General features: G+C 46.9%; 1 protein-coding gene across 1 annotated transcript in view; it reads right to left on the reverse strand.

The window, feature by feature from the left end:
• Positions 1-17147, reverse strand: part of LOC113177158 (ubiquitin-protein ligase E3C) — a 93649-nt gene that overhangs the window by 41549 nt on the left and 34953 nt on the right. The window contains exons 9-13 of the mRNA XM_077794489.1: positions 16427-16578; positions 13974-14161; positions 9379-9465; positions 4211-4368; positions 3836-4068 (exon numbers count right to left, since the gene is read on the reverse strand). Of these exons, the coding sequence (XP_077650615.1) occupies positions 3836-4068; positions 4211-4368; positions 9379-9465; positions 13974-14161; positions 16427-16578 (818 nt within the window). The remainder of the gene's footprint in view (positions 1-3835; positions 4069-4210; positions 4369-9378; positions 9466-13973; positions 14162-16426; positions 16579-17147) is intronic.

The raw sequence follows: 17147 nt of genomic DNA on the forward strand, positions 1-17147 counted from the left end.
TATTGTGTCCAACTTCAACTAATAAATAAACAAACAAACAGATGTTACTATATGTGGGGGCTGGGGTTGTGGCTCAGTGGTAGAGGGCTCTTCCTGCACATGTGAGTCACTGGGTTCGATTCTCAGAACCACATAAAAATAAATGAATAAAATAACTATCAACAACTAAAAATAATATTTTAAAAAATTATTATACATGGAATTTTGTTGTTTGTTGCTTTTGTAATACTGGGGCTCAAACCCAGAGCCTTGCACATGAAAAGTGATAGATCTTAAAAGATAACATATTCTCCAGTATGTGTTTAAAACACTACAAAATTACTTCTTAAAGTATACAGCTTAATTAGTGGTCAAGAAATAAAAATCATTGGGCATGGTGGTACACACCTATAATCCCAGCGGCTCAGGAGGCTGAGGCAGGAGGATAGAGAATTTGAAGTCAGCCTCAGCAACTGCGAGGCACTAAGCAACTGAGTGAGACCCTGCCTCTAAATAAAATAGAAAATAGGGCTGGGGATGTGCCTTAGTGGTCGAGTGCCCCTGAGTTCAATCTCCAGTAACCCACCCACCCCCAAAATAAAAATCAACAAACCAGCCTTCCAAGACAGGGGAGGATATGGTCCAGCTCTTCAAGAGCAAAGTATGGTAGAAGGCTCTGCCTTCTTTTTAACAGTGAGTGTTAATAGCAGCAGGCAGGGAATGTAGTTAGCATACTGTTGTTGCTTTAATTTTTTCCTGTATTAAAAAAGTTTTAAAAAAGCTGTGAGTGATGATGCACACCTATAATCCCAGGGGCCTTTTAGGAGGCTGAGGCAGGAGGATCACGAGTTCAAAGCCAGCCTCAGCAAAAGTGAGGTGCTAAGCAACTCAGTGAGGCCCTGTCTCTAAATAAAATACAAAATAGGGCTAGGGATGTGGTTCAGTGGTGAAGTGCCCCTGAGTTCAATCCCTGGTAACCACCCCCGTAACACAAAAAAAGTTAAAAACAAAACCAAAAACAAAACCCCAGAAAAATGCAAACGGATCACACCAAGGAAGTGAGAGTCACGGACACCACAGCGCTCTACCAGCGGACCAGCATGGAGAGGGAGGGCGAGGACTCATCTGTGGGCCACAGTGCTGGGTGGCTCCTCCTGCATGCAGGGGCACCCACGAAGGCGGCCAGCACAGCTCCGTCTACTCCAGTGCTAAGGTGATTACAGCTATAAATGACACTTCAAGAGGAGTTTATAAATTTGATAAATGCATAAACTGTTTTAGCAGTGTCAATTCAGGGCTTAGAAACTGACCTCAATTCTTCTAGTGACAAAGAAAGATGACTCTATCCACTTAAAATTCTATGTTCTGTGACCAGTCACCAGAGCCTCTCACACAAATTAGTTCAGGAGGACCATCACCAGCTGAAAAATGAAAATGGTTGGTGTAGAAGGGTCAGGCCTCATCTGCATGCAGTTCTGTCAAAGTCAGGGGTAGGCTGCAAGTCGCTGGCCAAGCGTGCTCACCTTGCTACTTGGTTCTACCTTGGATACTCCAATTTGGATTGGGCCCTATAATACCTAAAAAGTGCTGGTAAAATTACATTTTGGTTTTCAGAGGGCAAATGTGGAAGAGCAGCTGACTCTACCTACTGCCAGCTGTGCACCGCTATCCAGGGGGATGAGTGTTTTTCTATACAGAATCACTGTGGGAAGCGCATGGGCAGAGGCAAAGCTTGGAACACTGCCTAGAATGAGGACCCACTCTGGGGCAAGTGCTGCTGAGTATTTCATAATAAAGGTCATTTTTTTGTTGTTGTTTTATTAGAAAACCTAATAGCTTGATTATGGATTATGCCTTGATTTTTATCATTTTTAAGGACTGGCTTAACAGCAGGAAGTATAAAATGATTTGGGGTGGGATTTTCCATCAAAAAAACCCAGGAATCCTTTAAATGAGTCTATTCTTAGCCCAAGAGGTCTTGGTGATAATGATTTCAATTCTAAAGCAACTGGATGCCAAAAACAGTGAACTTTCAGGACTGGGGGTATAGCTAGTGGTAGAGTGCTAGCCCACCATGCACAGGACCTGCATTTGGTCCCAGCACCAAACAAAACCAAAAAACCAGTGATCTCTTCACTAATTCCTAAAATCTTCAATGATTAACGAAGTGGCAGTAAGTCACTGCAACAAAATTTTAATTTAATGCTTGAACAAAACAAAATAGGGCCAGGGTAGAAAATAACTACTATAGCATTATTAAATACAGAGATTTCTATGTCCTGAAAGATAAGCCTGTCATAGGAAACTATGACACTCTCCAGAGGTGCTGTAAAACAACGGAATCATCTGGCACAAGCACGGAGCCTGGTCTCCCACGTGAGGGAAAGCGTTTCCAGCAAAGATCCCAGAGTTCAATTAAAACCTAAAAGGAAAACACATACGCCACCCTATCGCTCTTATTCAGATGAAGCTCCCACAACAATTATAAGTCCTGAATAGGTGAGAGCTTATTTTTAACTTGGAAAAATCACATAACCGTCAATCTTTTAAGAAAGGATATATTAAGGGCTCAACATGTGAACTTCAACATCTACTTAGAGACAGAGATAAGTAATTAAAAAAAAGTGTGCAAACATGCATCACACCCATCTGTTCAAATTATGAATTCAATGATGCATTAGCCCTGTATTTACGCAATCAAAACATTATCAGTTACTTTCACTGCTGCTAATGCTCATGCTCCTAAGTGAAATGTGTTGTAAAATCAGGCAGAATGGGCTGCAGAGAGACTCTTGGACTTGTAGGATGAATAAGCATTCCTTAATTAGCCCATCAGGTTAAGTGCAAGCATTAATGGGCCTTTCCTAAAGTCTAGCTTGACATCTTCCTCCAAACATGGCCAAGAAGAAAGTTCCATTAGCAGTATTAATACAAGCTTAGTTGATCATTTTCATTCAATTAACTTCTTTCAATTAAATAGATAGCTTGACAAAAGCAGTGATAAAAGACCTGGAGGGACAGTCGATGGCTCTGCCTGAGCGCTGCCGGGCGCGGGGTCGCTGGTGGGAGAGGAGCTGTAAATCCAGCACTCAATTTGGGAAGTGCACCACGTCTGCCCGCCCTCCGTTAATGAGCAGTTTCAGCTGACGAGGGGCGTTTGCTGCTGACGAGGCAGCACCCTCCCTCTCCCCGCCACAGCAGTGACACTCCCAGTGGTGCTGGTTCCCAGCCAGCACCCAGCAAAGGAACATGCCCCCACTTTCTGCGTGTGAGAACGACTCATCTTAGCATGATTCATATGCGCCTAGCATTAAAAATGAGTGACCAATCCTACCTTTGTTACTCTGCCTTTAAAAAGATGAAAAACTGTAAAGCTGTTTGAGATCTATTAGTGAAAAATAAAAAGGAAAACATTTATCCAGGCACAGTGGCACACACCTATCATCCCAGAGATTTGGGAGGCATGAGGCAGAGAATCATAAGTTGAGGCCAGCCTCAGCAACTTAGCAAGGCCCTAAGCAACTCAGCAAGACCCTGCCTCTACAAAAAACAGCTGGGGGACATGGCTCAGTGGTTAGGTGTCCCTGGGTTTGATCCTTGGTACAAAAAAAGAGAAAACTTTAAAAAATTTTCATTTATACCTTATCTAATCAAAGAAAGTTCTTTGACAATTTACAAGATGCATGTGACAATATCAAAAACAAGGAATTAAAATGAGGCAAATATAAAAATAAAGGTAACTTTTCTTAAAAAGTTTTGTAAATTAAGAAACATGCCTGAAACAAATCTGTATTTCTACTCTTCTGAAATCAATCAGGCCAAAAACAAATCTAGGCTTACTTAGCCCCAGGAATACCTTAAACAACTGAATCCAACGCTTCTGCTCCATCTGTATACACTGCTGCATCTCAGCGCTGGTGGTGACACCGATGCTCTGAAAGGCGGTGACGTACTCCTCCCGCACCTCGGGCTTTGTTTCCGGGTAGGCCAGCTTGATGATGCCCAGGCAGGCGTCGCGCAGGCAGCGGGACAGGGCCACCAGCTCCTCCAGCGTGAAGGGCATCATGGACGACCGCCTCTGCCCTACAACTGCAAACACCCCCGTTTCCAACCAGCCCCCTTTCCCCTCTCTCAACATAACATGCACACTGCGAAGGCTTGGAAGCTGCCCACTCTCTGAGAAGACTGACAGCCTCCGGGCAGCAGCCAAGGAGCTCCTCAGAACGCTCACCTTCTATGGGGTCGCCGAAGAACTCATTATCGTGGATGGAAATCAGTGAGTGGCTGAAGAGGGAGCTGAAGAGGTAAAAGAGCGGGATGATGCGGCCCGAGTCCTCGAAGGACATGGGAGAGCCCCTGGATATCACCTGGAGCAGCGGCACCATCGACCTTGGGGTGGAGACAGGGAGAAAAAGGGCTATCCAGTTATTTTAAAATCACAGGTTTAGTTTGGGGTCTAATTAGGAAATGATATTAGACAAATGAAAACTACATTAATAGTAAAATGACTTGAAGGCAAGGCAAAGTCACTGGGGCAACACGGCCAGTCAGGGGTACAGACCTGGCTCTCCCTCAGGACTGCTCCTCCTGCCAGGGGGCACTCAGCCCAAGGCCGAGGCCCTGGAGAGGGCGCTGGGAGGGTGACGTGGACTTCCCTCCTACCAGGAGCACCACGGCCTCCTCTCCACTTGGCAGTCAGCAGAGGTCCAGAGACTCACGGAGCTCCCACCATCGGGAACTTTCCAAACAGCTCCACGCTGCAGTTTCTGCTTTCGGCTGGCTCATTTCAGTGCCCCTGTGCACTGCCAGCCCCACTCCTCTCCTGCTGGCCCCCTCTGAGCCAAGCAAGCACCGAGGTGGCACAGTGGTGGGGCAGCCTTTAGGGAAGGCAGGTCTCTACCACTCTGAAGAGCTCTGACCTGTTCAGTGAGTCCATATCTTTCAGTGGGAGTCTCTCCCTGCCCCTCTGCAAGTCCAGTTCTTCAACTGGTGGGCATTTAGTAACAGTTCCATGTCTCCTCGCAGGCCCATTCGCCTGGCTTAGCAAACCTACATGGTACCACCCTCACGCCTCCCTGACATGGCGAGATCCGCCAGGACCAGGTCCACAGGGCCAGCTGCCATTCTGCACGCCCGAACATGGCAGACATACCAGGCCAGGCACTGACGCTGGGCAGGACAATCAGTCAATCCGCGAGTTAAGGGAGGAAAGCCATCCATCCAAAATAAAACGCAGTGGGGACACACAAAAACGGACAGAGAATGGCAATCGTACCTTACCGTCAAAGGGAAGGCAGAGGCTAACTTAACTGTACAACCCTGGCTTTGTCCCCAGCCCGGCCCTCACACCTCCAGAAGGACTCCCCACCAGGCCTTGTGCAGCACTACCCACATAGTGGCGTTCAGCAAAAAATTTGCTGACAAGCAGAAGAAAAAAGAATTTAATGTCCTACGTTTAGGTGATATTCGTAAAAATAATGGTCAGTACCTTTTAGTTTCCTGGCCACTTAATGAAAAACCACAAAAATAACTGATACTACTTAGGAGGACACACTATTTAGGGGAGTACAGCAGCCAGGCGGGCAGTTTCCTGAGTCTAAGCAGTGCTGGGCCCACTTCACTCAGTCCCGCTCAGAGTCCTGTGTGCACGGCTCCAGAACCATGCTCCAGGGACACCATGTGGGTCATGTGAACCCCTGGGGATCAACCAGCACTCACTTGTTCTCTTTAGCCCCATGAGGACAGCAAGAGGAAGGGGTCCTTCTGACTGGGTAAAGACGGCCCGTGTGTGGTGGGGACCTGCAGCTGGGGCACGATGAAACAACCATGCTTCCTGCTGTAAACACAGACTCAGATCTCTCTGACCCAGGGTCCATCTCAGAAAACTTATGAGCAGATTAAAAGTCCATGATTTATAGAAATGGAAAAGACACTGATTTATAACTTGGGAAAGCTGGTTGAATTACTGTCAGGGACGAATCCCTGCCCCCTGTTTCTACCCTCAGAATGAAGGTTTGCACACTATCTGTGGGGACCCAGCAGCACCTTAAATAGTTTCCTGCCTTCTACATAAGCTGCCTACCAAGTGGACGAGCGCCTAAAATCCTGAGCACTACTCGAGATAGCTGGCCTATCTGCACATGCTGAGCACATGGGACAGAGCACCTAGGCGTTAGGCTCTGGTAGAGGGATGCCCACCAGAAAAGGGCAGCCAGCTGGCTGTGAGTTCCTGAAACCTGACAAGGAGGACACCCGGGGTCCAACTCCAACAGCAAGTATTTAAGGTGAAGTATGTGAATAAAAATATCACTCGCAAAAATGTCTGATGCGCTGAAACGGTTGCTCACTGGGACAAGTAGCTAGACACGCTGGCTGTGCCTAGCTAGCCCAGCTGCAGGGCAGAAGGGTCTCAGGCCCAAGTCTCAGAGCTCTCAACACATTCCCTCAGGACTCTGCTGTGCAAGTCTGGTTGCAAAACTATTTTCAAATTAAATTCAGTGCCTCTCTCAAAAACATTGTGTACTTCAGCCAGGTGCGGTGGCGCATGCCTGTAATCCCAAGGACCCAGGAGGCAGAGGCAGGAGGATCACAAGTGTGGGGCCAGCCTGGCAACTTAGAGACCTGTCTCAAAATAAAAAATAAGAAGGGCTGGGGATGTGCCTCAGTGACATAATGACTCTGGGTTCAATCCCCAGTGCCACACATTCAAAAAATTTATGTATTTCATTTAAAATTTTATTCTTGACAGCAAATATGAAACATATATAATAGGAAGATATCAATATACAGGACAGTTCTTGAGAGGACTTTATGTGAATAAATTGAATAAAAGAAGTTCTCAACTGCCTTTTTAGAAATATTGTTTTCAAAAACCCATATAACTTTATCACCTTATAAAATATTATTAATTTAATATAATTAACAATATCTCATTTTTCTTTCATACACAAGGACTCCATTTCCTCACCAAGAGACAAATGCCATAAACAAATCAGGCAGTCCTTGGTGGTGTCTCTGTTGCTAAGTGGGGATACTCACTGGGAAATGATAATTTCCTGTCCTAACAATCCTCAGTGTCCTTCGGCCCTAAGTAAACCTGTCACTCATGAAAACCCAGGCTCTCAGGGCTGACACAGGCAGGAGTGGCTGAAATTGCCTGGCACCACAGCACAATGGCACATATTCAAAGCCTCCTATTTCAGACAGAAATATTCTAGACATCAGGGTATCCTCCGTGGCTCTCATTTGTCTGTAGGTGCTCAAGTATGGCTCAAGATAAACCACTCCACCTTCTTGAGTTTCAGCAGATGTGGGGTCACCACTAAAAACTCCCTACTGCCAGGCACTGTGGTGCACATCTGTGATCTCAGCAACTGGGAGGACTGAGGCAGGAGGATCACACACCCTGTCTCAAAATAAAAAGTAAAAAGGGTGGGGATGTAGTTCAGGGGTAAAGCACCCCTGGGTTCAATCCCAGAGACCAAAAACTAAAGCCAACCAATGAAGAAGAAAAAAACAAGAACAAAACAAACCCTCTCTTTTCCTCACAGATGCTTAAGATTAAATAAAAGCAAAGCAGGACAGTGATGCTGTCCACAGTGACGATCCCCTTTGTTAGGAAGCACAGTTCGTGCAGATGACCAAATCCCAGTTCCAATCTTTCAGGGGCTGACAGGGACTGACTGAAAGGCACACATCTCAGCACAGGGTCTTGCTGCACACCACCCACATGCTACAGACCAAACTGGACTGCAGAGGAATGGAGTGCAGAAATCCCAGACCCTCACCCCAACCCACCAACCTCTCGTGTATATGAAAAACCAACTCTTCCTTCCATTCTTGCCCTGCACAGAAGGAGCCAGATGCCAGCTGGTGGTTGGTCAGTGACTGCTGTCCTCATCGGCCAGTTAGCAGGACATGCAGTTGCATTTTAGTGTTCAATAACTGAGTCACGTGTGTCCCTTCCTGAATCACAGTGCAGCCAGAGCAGTCGAGACTCTGACTGGGGAGAAACTCTGCAGCACAGTGTGGGCTGCAGTAGGCTCCCAGGGGTTGCTTTTTTTTTTTTTTTTTTTTGTACCGGGGATTGAACCCAGAGGCACTTGACCACTGAGCCACATCCCCAGCCCTGTTTTGTATTTTAGTTAGAGGCAGGGTCTCACCGAGTTGCTAAGCACCTCGCCTTTACTAAAGCTGGCTTTGAACACGTGATCCTCCAGCCTTAGCCTCCGGAGTCATTGGGATTACAGGCATGCGCCACGGTGCCTGGCTTGCTTTAATTTTGAGAAAGTGCCTTTCTAAGTTGCCGAGGCTAGCCTTGGATTTCTGTTCTTCCTGCCTCAGCCTCCAAGTAGCTGGGATTACAGGTGTGGCCACCATGCCCAACTCCCGAGAACAGGAAGTTAGGTGGTCCATTTTCATGATACAGCATTTAGTCTTAACTGGACCCAAATGTAGCACTGTAACTGCAGACCTTCCCTTTACCCACCCCAACTTTAAAATCTGCTGACTAGACTGGAACCCCAGCTCTTCCTATCAGGGCAAGGGGAAGCACTGCATCAGGGACAAAGGCAGGTGGGCTGCCCACCCAGGTGCTTGCCACCAGCTTAGGAGGCTCTGCCTCTGGCACAAGTAATGCTGTCCTTGCCCACCGGCTTCTAAGCACATGCTTGATATCTTGAAGCACCCTGGTATTCCTAACACTAGGAAATACCTTTAAACATGAAACTTTCCCTTGTTATACATACATTTCAAAATATGTAGATAAAGATTCTGGCTTTCAAGTTATATAATCATTCACATGTAAAAATCAAATTATTTCAAGAAGTTTTACAAATCAACTTCTGTACTGCATAATGTTAAATTTGCTTCAAATCTACACAGGCATTGTCAAAAGCATACTAAAGGACTGGGGATGTGGCTCAAGCGGTAACGTGCTCGCCTGGCGTGGGTGGGGCGCTGGGTTCGATCCTCAGCACCACATAAAAATAAAGATGTTGTGTCCGCCGAGAACTAAAAAATAAATATTAAAAATTCTCTCTCTCTCTCTCTCCTCTCTCACTCTCTTTAAAAAAAAAAAAAAAGCATACTAAATTCACATGGAACAAAGAAGTTTAAAATGACTAGGATAAAGACATATTCTGTTTTTGGTGGTGCTGGGGATTGAACCCAGGGCTTTGTGCATGTGAGACAAGCACTCTATTAACTGAGCTACTCTTAATAATGCATAAAAATAACTGTAAAACAAGGCACTAATTTTGGTGTGTGTGAAATTAAGACCATTCAGAATTTTTCCTCTAAAACAACAAAGCCGAGCACTTCCAAACGCCCTCCTGCCACACTGTGTCAGGCATGGGGGCCACAGCAGGAGGCCCACAGGTGAGCAGGTGCAGTACATACCCTGTGATCATCCGTGTTGTCATGGAAGAGATGAGGACCCAAAGGTGCCGCAGAAACCTGGCATTGAAGGCCAAACTGTAGAGAAGCCTGAAAAGAAACGGGAGTGGGGGACAAAGAGAGGCAGTCAATGCACTTCCTGTAAAGGAAAGCTGTACTTGAAGACAAGGCCCAATTAAGAACACAGCCACAGTGACCTCGCAGCGAGCTCCCGTCTGACATGACCCTGGCGCAGAGCCACCGGCGGGGCAGCCTGAGGCACCCACACAGGCTGAGGCTGCTCCCCCAACATGCTGTGACATGGTCTCCTGCTCACAGGGACACTAATGGTATGCACTTAGAATCTCTACCTAATGACCGACTGAAGTCACTGTCCTGAAACAAACACAAAAAATAAGTTTAACATCTCAAAAATTATTTCTATATAAAAAGACATTTTAAAACTAAGAAGTTTTTAACAGCATTTCCTCTATCACACCAATTAGAGACTGGAGAACTCTGAAGAATGGGCAGAGCTGGACTCTGAACTGGCTCTGGGCTGAGTGCTGCACTGTGACAGGAGACATGTTCCAGTTATAGCGGCATCATCAGAAAATATCTCCTATGAACATTTTTTTTTTTTTAATGCAAGGGTCAAAAAAAAATCTCAACATGTGTAACATGAATTCACAGTAAGACATAGGTAGGAAAATATGATTTTTAGGAAGGAATGTTGGCTAGATGTGGCTTGCCTATAATCTCAGCAACTCAGGAGGCTGAGACAGGAGGATCACAAGTGTGATATCAGCCTCAACAATTTAGTGAGAACCTAAGCAACTTAGCAAGACCCTGTCTCAAAATAACAACTAAAAAGGGCTGTGGAGGTGGCAGTACAAATAAAATAAAATACTCGTTAGTTTTATTTGACCTTCACGAAAGAATGCAAATTTTAACATGATCAATAGTTGATTAAATCCATTCATTATACTGAAAATATTAACAAAAGCAACCATGAAATCAACGGCAAAGAAATAAATTTATTTCTTTCTCCAGTACATCTTTAAAATCATTATAAATGTTTTTTATAAATCACATTATCAATATATAATATTTAATTCTGCATATACAATGAAAGAAATCTATTTTTGTCCATTCAAGTTATTAATAATCATTTTATCCTACATTATTAAAAGCATGAAACATGAACTTGTACAACTATGTAAAACAAATTAAAAAAACCCCAAACCAAAAAACCATGAACTTGTAAACCAAGAGTAAAAGACCATTTGCTGTTGCTAGACATCCACTGTGCTGGGCACACATAGCCCCTGTGCAGGGCACACAGCTCCAAAGTGTGATTAGCAGCACCAGGTGCTCCTACGCTGGCTCATTCTACTAGTTTTTGTTGGGGGGGGGGGAATCAAACATATAGAATTGATCTGGGATGTCTTGATTTGATGTATTTATATAAGAACTATAGGCAAATTATGGTGCCAACTGTCCTGGCCCCTCAAACAATACCTTTAATACTCTGTTTCAAAGCTTTTAGACCTGTTGCTAGAGCAAACAGTCAGGCCTAGAAGAACATGCCAGGCCATCTCTTCCGGGACAGACCAGGACGAGGGGCAGAGGTATGGTGCAGACACCCGTGGGTGTAAAAGGAGAGGGTAGGAGAAGTGGGACGGGTGATCGAAAACCAAGAGATCAAGCAAGGCTGGGAAAAGCAGCCTGAGCCACAGGTCAAGTCAGAGGTGACTCCAAATATCTGGTATGAAAGGCTCTGCTAAAAATGCACAGTCCAAGGAATAGGAAGTGTTTCTGAAAGCAAAGGGAGTCACCGTGAGGTTTAAGCAAGGTGGCTTTACTTCCAACAATCTAGTGTGGCAGACAGAAGGCAGGCAGGACACTGCTGGAAGAAAGTCTAAGTCCACTCCCCAGGACAGCGTGGCCCAGGGACTTCCTGAGAGGCTGGGCCTGCTCCAGGCATGCTGCAGGGTCCCTGCATGTGCTTAACTCATGTGCAAGGCACTGTGGCTCCAGGACTGGGCACAGACGGCACCATGAATGACGGGGACATTCGCCAGCACAGGACGGATGGAGGGCCTCAGGGAGGTGTGTGGATGTATGGGAACAGGTCCCTCCCTCTACCTCTCCATGAAGCTGGAGCACCAAGGTGTCAGCAGGCTAAAGAGAACCCGGAGAGTCGACCTAACCCAGGTGAAGCTGTTATGTGAAAGACATCACCTTGAAAATCAACTGAAAGAAAAAGGCTGAAAAAGTAAAGGAAAAAGAAGGAAAGCTTTCAAAACACTGAGACAGAGAGAGAACCCACGAAGGAGACCCCAAAGAAACCCAGGAGTGAAAGAGAAGGCAGGAGAGGAGCATCTGCGGAGGAAGTGGGTGGAAGGGCCGAGAGAGGAAGGATGAAGAATGTCGAATGTGGGGCTGGGGCTGAGTGGTGGGGCACTTCCTGGCATATATGAGGCATTAGGTTTGATTCTCAGTACCACATAAAAATAAATAAAAATAAAGGTCTGCCAACAACTAAAATATATATATATATAAAAAAAAAAAAAAAGAATGTAGAACGCCACACCCAGCCCGCCCATGAGGCCACTGAGGCCCTGCTCAGCTCAGAGTGGCGCACCTCCCACTGGCCCACAGAACGACACAGGAGGCACTCGGGCTACAGCCCCCCAGTGGGCACTTTCAGACAGGCTGCCTCAGGTCCCTGCCTGAAAACCCTGCTGCCACTAGACCTGGGGGACTTGGACAGTGTCCTCCTGGACCCATCCCACAAAGGAACCATCTAGGATCTAGTCACATTTTTAAGCAGTAATATATTTTTTGCAGCGTGGGGATTGAACCCAGGGCCTCCTGCATGCTTGCCAAGCACTGCCCTCCCAGTACAAGGAAAAAATAACTTTAAATCCAGATTTTCCTCAGACTCACAAGTCCAATAACAAGACATGCAATGTCCTCTCAAATAAAGAAGCTAGGACTGGGGATGTGGCTCAACACAGGCTCCAGGTTCCATTCCCAGCACCTCAAAAAACAAATGAAAACAGCAGCTAGCAACTTACTTTACTTCACCCACATTCAAGCAGCACAGAGACAGTAGGGCTGTGAAGACCTCCACACACATGCTCATTAGTGCCCACTCTGTGCGTTTCTCTAAACAAATACCATCAGATACTCTTATCCTTTCCCTCTTTTTTACACAAAAAGGAGGTAATTATGAGTACTGATCTCTTAATCTTCCTTTTTCATGCACACATCTGTCTTGGAAATCTTTGCATACCAGTCTAAATGGGACTCTACAATCTTTTACACTAACAATCAATGTAAAACAGAAATTAAAACTGCAAACCCCAGCTTTAGAAAGATGATGAACTGATATTAGCCAGACAGGAGTTGAGGATGAGTTACCAGCTTGGGATATGTCAATCATCTTTTAAATACTTAAAAAAAAAAAAATCAAATCTGAAAGGAGTTAAAATCTACAAAAGTTAAAGCAAGGCTATGTGTTATTTCATGAGCTCTGGAAACACTCTCAATACTGGTTTCCTGGAAGAGATAGGTGCTGTGCCCATGAGGTCCAGTCGGTACACAAGGGGCTCCACCCACTCAGCACCCTAAGCAGTTCACTGGGGCACTCAGTCCAGGGCAGTGCAGAGTCAACTACTGGCCACCACCCAAAGCAGCAGGCTCTGTGGCACATGAGAGCAAGGAGGCCCTGGCTTAGGGTCACCCCCAGCTCTGCAGCAACTGCCTGTACAGAGCCTAAGGATGACCTGGTCACAGTTCACAGTGCCCTGCCTCTCCCACTGCAGTGGGCAGCAGAGAGCCAGGGAACGTTCACCAGGCCACTCTGACAGCTGGTGCACTTTTCTCTTGGCCCTTGCCAGAGAATGCTTTCCTGGCCGACAGGACCCGCTCTGTGTGTGTGACAGGGTGATATTTTGCAGAGAATTCCATGGGAGACAGGAATCTGCACAGGTCCCACTGACAGGTGGTACTTTCTGCAGCCTGCCTGTGCGACATCAGCACAACGGCTGCTTCTGCTCTGCACTACACCCAGCTGTTTCTCAGATACCCAACCAGCCACTGTCACTCCAAGTGGAAGACACAGCCCAACCAGCCACTGTCACTCCAAATGGGAAGAAACAGCTTAGGACCACCGCTGAGACCATCTAAGCTCAAATGAACCACCTTTACAAAAAAGTTGGGCATCTGTTTTAGTCCCAACCAAAAGTTTATCTCAGAGCTTTGTAAAACAAACATTTACCTATAGAGTAAACTACCAAGGGCAACCTGATAAACCAGCTGTTATGAAAACAGCCCAAGAAGAAATGTTCACATACTGGCTCTGTCACAAAGGTCTGCGTCCAACTTTCAAGACAGGTAGCCTGGTCTACACTCTCGTTTGCAGGTGTTACAGAATCAGATGTGACCTGACTTGCTGAGGCAGCATGTATGGGGCCAGGAAAGATGCCAACAGTATTAGTTGGTTTAAAAAAAAAAAAAAAAATTCCATCTTCTACATAGCTGAACTGATGGGGACCTGCGCCCTGGCCAGGGCATGCTTGGCTCTGCACACGGACCCCAGAGAGACCTGCCTGACTTTGGGCACCATCATGCGGTGCTGCACCATCAGCGTGTGGCAGATGGAGGCCATCCGGGTGAAGACCTCCTCGCTGGCCGAGTCCCTCCACACCAGGTTCAGCAGGGCACTGGTCTGCTGCTTCGTGTCCAGCTTCTTCAGACATTCCTCGGTGATGTATGGGGCAGAGACTCTGCCGTCCTCCTGAAACACACAAGTCCTGCTGAGTGGCGGGCACTGCTAGAACTCGCCTGCCCCCAACATCACGCTTTCCAGGAGAAAATGGGGAACACCCGAGACCACGGACATTACAGGCAGCCTCTCTAGGTCACTGCTCGCGCCAGTTTTATACACTGGATGACACAGAACTGTCACATTCAGTTTTTGCCTGCCAATACGACCTTCTTCAGTATTGACTTTTTGGGCAGTGTGGGCACAGGGTATTAAGCCAGGGTACTTGACCACTGGCCTCAAAATGGCAATGCTCCTGCCTTAGCCTCTGAGTCACTGGGACGACAGGCGTGTACCACCATACCTGGCTTAGTATTTACATTTTATGAAAACTTCATTTCATACATGGTAGAGTGAGTTGTACCGAGACAGCAAACATGGTAAATCCATACTACTTTCAGAGGGCATTTCCATTTTAAATTATCAGAGATTATTTTAAGCAAAGTAAGTAAAAGTATCAAACAACTTTTTTTTTTTTTTTTAAATCAAAGGGCGTTCGTGGTAAATTTAGCCTTCACCATTTTAGTGGTTTGCTGAGAGAAGCCCTGGGCTGTGCATGCAGCTCCTGTGGGTAAGGCACTCCAAAGGTTCCTCCTCCTGCCCACAGCTGGAAACATCAGGCCTAGCTTGTCTTATCACTTACAATACTCGGCCAAACTTAACAGCGTCAACTGAACACTGCTTCACAGTAAAAGCCGAAACTCCACCTGTCAACCTGAGTCTTTAAGGAGCAACATGAATGTCAGACCATACACATGGGCACCGCTGTTCCGGAGTGTACAATTTTAAACTCAATTATACATGTAAGTAAACAGATTACACAGAATCCTAAGGACAAGGAAGTTTATTCAGGGCAAACTGACCCCTAAGAACCTCAGACAACCAAATCAGGCCATAGGCGAAAAGGATGTAGCAGACCTGGCTAAAAACAAAAGGAGGACTCTTAGCTCCCACGTGGCCACTAGTCCTCCATCCCAAGGCGGGCAGGAGAGAAGGGACAAGACCCAGGCAGGGGAAAAATGAAGAGGATCAGAGAGAGCACAAAGCCATGTGATCAATAGGCCCTGAAAGCTTACGTATTAAAAAAGAGGAAAAGTAAAGCATAGTAGCTTTTCCACAGACTTAACAAGAAAAAAAACCCTCACCAACAGCCTCACTGTCAGTGTCAGCTGCACACTCTCAGCCAGCGGGCCTGTGGTTCCCTCTGCTTAGGGGTCTCCACAGAGTTTCCCTGCGGCAACGTCCAGCAGAGGAGGAAGTGCCTGCCGCCTCCCTTGCTAACACAGCCTATGCCCTCTTTGTCATACGGGCAGTAGTTTACATAAATCTCCGTTTTCATAGATTCTGTGGAAGGCAACCTAAAAATTTTACTTTCTTCTAAAACCAAAAATTTTACCTATATTCTATCTACAGACCTCATTCTTTAGTTGACTCTACAACGGAATCCATATTTTGGTGCACAATTCTGAGTCTTGACAGATGAGACATTATCAGCACCCACCAAAAAACTCAGTTTCACTTCTTCGTAGGAGCCCTCAACCAGCCGTGACCCTGGCAGTGACCCTGTGCTGCTCTTCCCCTCCGGCTGAAAAAGCTGTCTGGTGAAGGACAGTACTGACCTACCCTCACGTCAACAGACACTGAAGTCTTCTTCCACCCAGACCACCCAGACCACTCTCAAGTGAGCAGTGTCAGTACGAGACTCCAGAGGGAGAACAAAACCCAGCAGCCTGTTATAGCCTCACCTCGTGCCATCTCAATTAGGAGGAAAAAATGGTCAGCCTAAGGTTTCTATCTAAGCAAACACAATGTCATGGGTGTCCATGATTATAATGCCTGTATGACTTGCAGTAAAACAGAACAAAGGGGGCTGGGATACTAAGTTCAGCTGCAGAGCCCTGGGCTCACTCCCTAACATCAGGGAAAAGGAGGAAGGGGAGCTTAAAGATGTGACCACGCATTCCAAAGTAATCCTGACATGCCTTCCACGCCCAGCAGGGCTCACAGGACAGGAAGGAGAGTTCACCTTGGGCTCAACAATCTCACGTGCAGGAAATGCTTCCTGAGCAGTAATTAATACACAAATGACCTGACTTAGCTAAGACCAAGCTACACACCGACACGTCCCCCCTCACACACACAGAGAAACCCACGCAGGGTGGTGGGTGTGAGGAAGGGCCCTGGGGTCAGGGAGCCAGAGAGGCTCCCGGTGTGTCTCAGGGCCTGGTGTGGACTTACAGGGCTGGCGGGCTTGTCGGCCTCCTCGCTCTCGTCCTCAGAGTCGCTGGTGGAGTCGTGGGAGCTGGCGCCGGCAGGGGAGGCAGGCAACTGGGAGAGGAAAGTCTGGAGCACGTGCAGATACACCAGCAGGCCCTCCTCAGAGAGCACCCCTGGAGAAACAAGCACCACAGCTCTAGTTAGTGCCACCCACGGAAGGGAACAGGTGTGACCTCCTCCTACCCTAGGAGGCGTTTCAGCCTGAACTGAGTGTTTAAAATTCCAACTGTGCTTTGCTATGAAGCAGATTTGGACCTTGTCCCAGAACAACCAAAACTCTTAGGTGTCCTGAAAGCAAAGAGGTTCCCTGGGGAATCCCGAGGATGCAGCCTGAACTCACGCTGATGAGGTGATGGGGGCGAGGGGGCCTCGACAGCCTGCCCTCCCACCCACAGGTACCAGGGAGCGTTCGAGGCGGTGTGCCCTCCTCACTCCCTGGCCCGATGAGTCTCTGCTTCTGGCTGTCCATCTGTGTCCTTTGTAACAGACTGGTAGCCATCAGAAATGCTGCCCTGAGTTCTGTGAGCTGCTTACAAATCATCAAACCTAAGGAGGGACTGAGGGAATCCAATTTCTGTGGGTTGGTCAGAAGATGGGTGACAACTACCATGTGCACAAAGTGTGTGAAGGCGGGCAGGCTGGCGAGTCTGAGTCCTCAAGCTGTGGGGTCTGTCCCTACCTC

The sequence above is a fragment of the Urocitellus parryii genome, unplaced genomic scaffold (genome assembly GCF_045843805.1).
Source record: "Urocitellus parryii isolate mUroPar1 unplaced genomic scaffold, mUroPar1.hap1 Scaffold_164, whole genome shotgun sequence".
In the NCBI taxonomy this organism is placed as follows: Eukaryota; Metazoa; Chordata; class Mammalia; order Rodentia; family Sciuridae; genus Urocitellus; species Urocitellus parryii.